General features: G+C 28.9%; 1 protein-coding gene across 1 annotated transcript; it reads left to right on the forward strand.

Annotated features, from left to right (window-relative positions):
* Positions 1 to 3,276: 3,276 nt before the first annotated feature.
* On the forward strand, positions 3,277 to 7,519 carry LOC114275145 (1-aminocyclopropane-1-carboxylate synthase). Its single transcript, XM_028217142.2, is given in 6 exon segments — positions 3,277 to 3,444; positions 3,654 to 3,785; positions 3,986 to 4,003; positions 4,005 to 4,147; positions 5,994 to 6,579; positions 6,985 to 7,519. Coding segments are annotated over 6 exon segments (1,461 nt in total). The 3' UTR covers positions 7,399 to 7,519.
* Positions 7,520 to 8,138: the final 619 nt, after the last annotated feature.

Here is an 8,138-nt window from a genome sequence, read left to right on the forward strand (position 1 = left end):
CTATTTTATTAATAAATCATTAAGTCAATTAACAGTTTTTAATGATATTAAAAATATGTTTTAATTAATAATTTAGGTAATTTTATTATTGAACAAGAGATCAATTACGAATTTTATTTTTTTAATTAATTTTGCTAAATAAAAATTCTAATAAAGAAAATTTAAAATTTTTTAAATTATAAAAAATAATTTATATTTTAAACAAATTTTTAAAATGTATTTATAATTTATCGTGAAAAAACAATGAGCTCTTATTCTGTTCACATAGATTCATGGGTCATGACTTACACGCAAGCCATTGCGATATCTGATTCACCAACTTGTTTGGCAAGTTAGATTTTAGTTTTTATTTTTATTTTTTATTTTTGACTAAAATATATAAAAAGAGAAAATAAATTAAAATAGTTAATAAGATAAAATATCATATTAAATTCATAGTTATTTTATTTTTTCTCTCATAAACAACACATCCAACTACAAAAACATTCTACTAAAATAGTCAAAAATTAAATAACCTGCTAAAATAACAACTTTCCAAACACCCACTAAATCACTTGTACTATCTTCATGAATTTTTATCTCCAATTTTAGGGTAAATTACACTGACACTCTCTGAGATTTTTATTTAATATAAATCTCTCTCACATTTGAAAAATTATATTTTCCTTTCCAAATTTTGTAATCTCATTACAAATTGCCTCATGAATTGCAGATATCATGCCCTAAATTTTTTTAAATAACCATCTTACCATTTTTTCTACAATTTGTTCTCCATTATCATGACTATATTCTACAACTTTCCATCATTCAATTCTACTTGAATATATTCTTATTATGTGATGTTATATAAACATAAATTTTATGTAGAATTTTCGAACACAATGATATAGCTTAATGATAACTTTTTACTTTAAAACAAAACACCTGCAAAAATGATTTATATTCTTAACAATATCAATATCACAATATTTTTATGATATATTTTTTTTATAAATTTTTATATACGAATATAATTTTTCATTTTTAATCCCACCATTATATCTAGATTAGATCAATTTAATCTAGATATATTTGAAACGTATAAAATTTGTACAAAAAATCCATTAAACACAACAAAATAACATAATGTATTGATTTTTTTTTTATTTGGCGAATTTAATGTCAAGTATATCTAGATTAGGTGTATCTTAAAAATTAAAAAAATTACTTAAAATATTAAAAAAATTTAGTTAAAAAAAAACACAAAATAAAAAAACTCAAATTTTTTGTGTGTGTTAAACCAAAGAAGATAATTATTATTTCCCTTAAAATAACATGACCAAAATATCTGTATTATTTTATTATTTTATATGTATAAAGGCTAAAAGGCAAAAATGTTATTTTAATCTGATATGAGGTAAGTATAATTTTTCAAATATGAGGGGAGAATTTATATTAAACAAAAACCTTATAAGGTGTTAAGCCAATTTTTTTTTTTTTTTTTTGAAAATGAGCTCTATGATGTTAGATTTAGTGGTGTTTTGTAAAGTTGATAAAAAGTTGATTTTTTTACTTTTTTAGTCTATTTTGTCTTTTTGTAGGTAAAAAATGTGAGAGATGATGTGACCTAAAATTGGTAAAAAACTAAAAGTTAACCTTTTTTTTTTTTTACTTCCCAAAAGACCCTTAAAATTGGTAGGATATGGATCATATCAAGAATGATTGCGATACAAAAATGTACCCTTGTGACTGTACAATTTCGTAATTTTGTAAGCTTATTAAGAGCCATGTTTAGATATGAGATTATACTTGAGAATAATCATATTAATCGGATAACTGACAAATATTTAGTTTTAGGCTCATTACAAGTTACACTTTCATAATTTGAACCATTTTATTTTTAAATATTTGTGTTTAAATTATTCTTTAAAATAAATTATATTGATTTGATAGCCACATAATTTCATGTGTCTTTAAAAAAAATGAATGGTATTCAGTATGTTTGGTTTTAATTTTTTAGATTAAATTTTTTGAAAATTGAGTTTTTTTTTTTTTATTTTTCGTATTTTTTTTTTTGTTTTTAGGGAATATTTTTAAAATTTTAAGAATTTTTTTTTTAGATACACCTTATTTAGATGTATCCAAAAAGTAAAATATTTGTAAAAAAATATTTTAAAAAATCAATAAATACACAAGAATATAAAAAATGTACTGAATTTTCATATTTTCTTTAATTTATATTTTTAGTATTTAGTGAATTTTTTAAATTTTTTTTCACAAATATTATATATTTATATTAGGTGTATCTAAAAATTTTAAAAAGTACTTAAAATATAAAAAAAACAGTGAAAAAAAAAAAAATACAACAAATAAAAAAAACTTAATTTTTTGAGTAGTGAATCCTGAAAATTTGTATGTGTAGGCAATACCGTTTTTATTTTTTTAAAATTTTATTTCTTGTCTTTGGACACTTGGGTGTTTTTTTTTTTTTTAATAATCAGGGGTCGGACCAACTTACACGCATCTCGATTATTTTTGAAAAACTAATTCCATTACTCACTAGTGACCTCAACTAATTCCAGAGATTAATTCCACGACCAACTTGTGGGGATTTCACTTAAAACTGAAGTAAACGTCTTATATGGGCACGACCACAAAAAAATTAACAGCAACGATAGAGACTACTACAAAATCCCATCACTAATAGCTCTAATGAGTTAGAAAATGTAAAAAATAAAAGTAAAAAGAAAAACACAAGAGACAACCATCACATCAAAGGGAGAGCCACCTCATTAGTGCTCCCCTAGTGCTCCATTTTTAGTGCTCTCAAACATTAATCAAAAATTAATTACTGCTTATGAATATTAAATGTGAGAGTTAGGAGTCGTTTGGCATTGGCTAATATAGTTAACTTTTTTAGCCTCGTTTGGTTTTTGTTTTGGAACTTTTTTGACTTTTGTAAGAGAAAAAAAATATAATAATTATAGGTAAAAAATAATATTTTATCTTATTAACTTATATAACTTATTTTATTTATTTTTTTGTATTTTTTTAATCCCAAAATGTTGGCCAAACGAGCACTTGAAATAATACATCGCTAGTTCCCAAATTTGGCTACTAAACCTGGAAGTTGGACTCTTGGGCATTCTGAAGGGAGACTTCTCTGTCGCTTACTTTTCTTGTTACTTGCCTATAAATACCCTGTCATATGTCCAGTTGTATCTCACTTCATTTTAGACAATCATCACCACATATATATATTGATAGGATCATATCTTTAGAGAGAGAGAAAGAAAAATGGGGTTGACGAGTTTGAATCAACAACTTTTGTCCAAGATAGCAACCAATGACGAACATGGTGAAAATTCTCCATACTTTGATGGTTGGAAGGCACATGATAATGATCCTTTTCACCTCACCAAAAACCCTAATGGTGTCATCCAAATGGGTCTTGCTGAAAACCAGGTTTTGCGAACTTCCATGTCTCTCATACTCTCAATGCCACTGACCCAGCATCCGTGCTCAGAAAAATGTTTAGAAAAATCAACGTGCGAATAGATTCACCCAAATAGCAATAATTTTTTGTGCACGGATTTTGGGTAAGAGAGAAAATGGGATTCTAACCATGATTTCATTCTCAAAAGTTAATTATTTTTTGTGGCTTTTGTTTGCAGCTATGTTTTGACCTAATTAAGGAGTGGATTGAGAAAAACCCAGCAGCATCCATTTGCACAACTGAAGGATCAATGGCTTTCAAGGACATAGCCAACTTTCAGGACTATCATGGCCTGCCGGAGTTTAGGAATGTACGACTACTTGATCCATATGTTTTCTGTGTTTGATTATGTATTTAATTTATGTACTTCTAACGTTGTTGTTCAATGACTAGTTTTCTCATTAATCTTTACTGCACTTCCACACGCATAAAAGACGGTCACAGTATTATAATGAGTATTATTTGGTCAGTTCTTGTACACTAATTATTGTTTTTACTTTTATTTTTTAGGCCGTCGCGAAGTTTATGGGGGAGAGTCAGAGGTGGAAGGGTTAAGTTTGATCCAAACAGGATAGTAATGAACGGAGGAGCCACCGGAGCTAATGAGACGATCATGTTTTGTTTGGCCGATCCCGGTGATGCATTTCTAGTTCCATCACCTTATTGCCCAGCGTACGTACTCATCTTTTATACAAATAATCACATAAACTATTACTAATAAATGAATCCCCATAGTTTTTCCAAATCTTTTTCAGTTCTCTTGGTTGTTTAAGGAGTGGGTTTCAGTCATGGGGGTTTTGACCATGGAAGGCGCCTGGAATATGGGAGGGTTGGATTTGTTTAGGAACTTCATTCGGGCGCTCCTATAACATTTATAGGAAAATGTTTGAATGTGTAAGGTGCATATCATATGTACTTGCGTTACCTTACAAAATCACGTAAGTTCTTACAAATATACGTAAGTTATGATTTCTCAAATTTTTATGAATTAACTTTCGTATATTTGTAAAAACTTCATAAGATAACTTGCTTATATTTGTAAGAACTTATATAAGTACATATAGTATGTACTTGCACACTTAGAATTATCCAATGTTATATAACCAAAAAGTAAAAGTAAATATAGAATGACATAATTGAATTTCCCTTTGATTTAGGTTTTATTATTTCAAAACAAACAAGATGAAAATTTTGTATAAATTTAAAAGTTAATTACATCAAAACTTCATTAGCTATTAGCGAATCTTACTTTTTGGGTGTATAAATATTTTTTTTGGGTGAATAACTTTAATTTCTTCATTTGTCAACTAGTTCATTTTGAGCTGATAAAAAAAACTGGTTCATTTTAATCCCTTGAGCTATAAAAATATATTACTTTCCCCCTTTCCAAACCTCCTCCAAAATTTAATAAGAATCAAAAGAATTCTGGTGAAATATACAAAGAACTTTTGGCACAGGCTAATTTTCTTCTCATTTTTTCCTATATAGCCATTAAGTTATTACGTGTTGACAATAGACCTCTCATTGGATTTGGACCACCCAAAAATTCATACCAACTACAACACACAGTCGGGTTTTTGGAAAGTTTTCCAAAATGATTGATTTACTTGTGCAAATTGTCCAAGGCTCAAGCTGACTTTGGGTCTTAACAAAGAATTTAGGTCCATCATATTTAGTAACACACTAGAAAATACGTATGGTATGGAGTCCATTTTTTGTCGTTCTAAACTACTATGTCATTAATTATCTTAATCAATTACAGTCGATCGATCTAATAAAGTGGGGATTCAAAATCTTATGTGATTGAAATCTGCCTTCTCTGGAACTGCAAAGTTGGGATCTTGAACTCACTTTTAAGATTGAGTTGACTAATTTTGATTGGACGAGATCACTAATGACGTTGAGATGGGAAATTATTCAATGCTCCCGGAGCACTACGTTATAGACTCCAAACTAATTACCAATTAGTTAGCCCTATGTTGTCCCCCCATCTCCAACATAAATCGTGGGCCCTTGTGTCTTTCCACCAATCAAAACCTTATAGAGCATAACGTGTCCATACTCCGGGAGTACTGAATAATCACCCCGTTGAGATCATAAAATATGAGTAATGATATTAAAAATATAAAATTCATACAGAATTTCTTTTCGCTCTAAAATAAAACACCATAAAAATGATTTTACTTATAAAAATAACTTTGCCATATCATTTTTAAAGTATTTTATACATAAATAGATTTTTGCATTAAACAACTTCTCATTTATGTGACGTTGACAAAATAATCATGTATTATGTTGAATGATATGAGAGAAAAAAATAATAATTTTTAAAATTTGAAAAATATTATTCATAAAGAATCTTCATACAATTTGTAGCAGTAGTATTTTTGAAATTAAATGTCATTTTTTTTTATGGGTACTCGTGTTAAAATAATAAGTCTTAATGCAATCGTCTCATTTTTAATTTTAATTTTTTTTTTACTTTTCACTCGTACCTTATGCATTTGGAATATTTCAGATTTGTTCGGGATTTGAGATGGCGAACCGGTGTTCAAATAATACCAGTTACCTGTGAGAGCTCAAACAATTTCCAAATCACCATAGAAGCCCTAGAAGAAGCATACAACAAAACAGTAGAGGCCAACATTAGAGTGAAAGGCTTGATCATAACCAACCCATCAAACCCATTAGGCACCATTTTAGACAAAGACACTCTCAAAAGCTTGGTGAATTTCATCAATGAAAGAAACATCCACCTTGTATGCGACGAAATCTACACTGCCACCATTTTCAGGCTTCCCCACTTCACTAGCATTTCTGAGGTCATTCAAGACATGGATAGTAACGATGATCTCATTCACATCGTTTACAGTTTGTCGAAAGACATGGGTTTTCCTGGCTTTAGGGTTGGTATTGTTTACTCATACAACAATGAAGTTATGAGTTGTGCTCGAAAGATGTCGAGTTTTGGATTAGTCTCTTCCCAAACTCAATACTTACTCGCTGCAATGCTCTCTGATGATGATTTTGTGGGGAGGTTTCTTGATGAGAGCTCGAGGAGGTTAGAGTGCAGGCACAAAATTTTCACAGAAGGATTGAAAGAGGTAAAATGTTGGCATATATCTCGTATGTTGGTTAGTTTAATTGCTTGTGAAATTAGCATTAATTCTATTACAATTGCAATGTTTTAGAAAGCATTTCGACAATGAAATTTATATATAACAAAAATAATCGATTGCATAGCTGAATAGGAAATAAGTTGTGACATTTATTTGAAAGTATTAATAACAAACTTAAAAAATGAGGGTAATTTTAAAAGTTCACATATCTACATGTTTTTTTTTGAAACAATAATATCAATATATATATATTTTTCTTTGTGCTTTGAGAAGTTTAAATTATTATATTTTTTTTATTGATAAAGTATGAATTAAACAAAAAATACAGTTTGTAAAATTTAAGATTTTGAATGTTTATCATAATAAAAATGTTTGGAAACACCACTGCAGATGGAGATCCATCATTGTTTGAATAGCAATGCCGGACTTTTCTGCTGGATGAATTTGCGCCCGTTGCTCAAAGAATCAACTATTGAAGCTGAAATGGCGCTATGGCGTGTGATAATCAACGATGTGAAACTCAATGTCTCTCCGGGATCATCTTTTCACTGCACGGAGGTTGGTTGGTTTAGGGTTTGCTTTGCTAACATGGATGATGATACAGTTGAAATTGCATTGCAGAGAATTCGAAAATTTGTGACTAAGAAGGAAAGAGAGGTAGCTACAGTGAAGAAGAAGAGGTGCCAAATGAATCTTTGACTGAGTTTCTCGTTTCGGATATACGATGACAGTCTCAGGTAGCCACATATGTCGTCTCCTCACTCTCTTCATCCTCATTCGCCTCAAGTTCGAGCCAGGAATTAATCGGTTTAGAGGACTATTATGTATCATTAGTATATAAAAAATTTATAACGTCAAAAAAAGTAAATTCAAAAATTTTCAAAAAATAAAATATACGATGTGAGTCACAATTAAAATGAATCACGTCTACAGACTTTATTTTTTGATTACTTTTTGAATAATTTTTTTTCTGACTACGTAATATTATTGTTAGAATATTTCACCAGAACTCTTCAACGTGACTTTCAGAAAGTGAAACATATGAGGTGATAAATATATCATTTCTCATTTTATGCACCATTAATTTGTACTAAGAAGACAGGTAGATTTATTCTTTCCATTGGAAATAATTACTACAATAATTTAGGCAAGAGGATGTTTTAATAATATGTAATTTATTTGGGTGTAATATGTAAAATATTGTTTGAAGTTTCAATTCCATTAAATAATATTGAAGTCATATAGCAAATCTCTTCTTATTCTCTCTCTCTCTCTCTCTCTCTCTCTCTCTCAAATGTCTCTTGAATTTATCTTGATATTGATGTTGAATAAATGAATTGGAAAGTAATATCCAACTATTACGATCAATTGTTTCATCTTACTAAAATTGCTGAATTACTTTAAATAATCATATGGAAACTCGTGCTTTTAATTCTTTGAAGCACCTTGCTTTTCTCAATCAAAATTTCATCTCTAATTTCATTTTTTAATCCAAATTTTTAGTGCTATTTTTTGAATAATGTCACAAATTATTTCAATACTAA

Source organism: Camellia sinensis, chromosome 8 (genome assembly GCF_055761805.1).
Source record: "Camellia sinensis isolate YWXY chromosome 8, ASM5576180v1, whole genome shotgun sequence".
NCBI classification, from domain to species: Eukaryota; Viridiplantae; Streptophyta; class Magnoliopsida; order Ericales; family Theaceae; genus Camellia; species Camellia sinensis.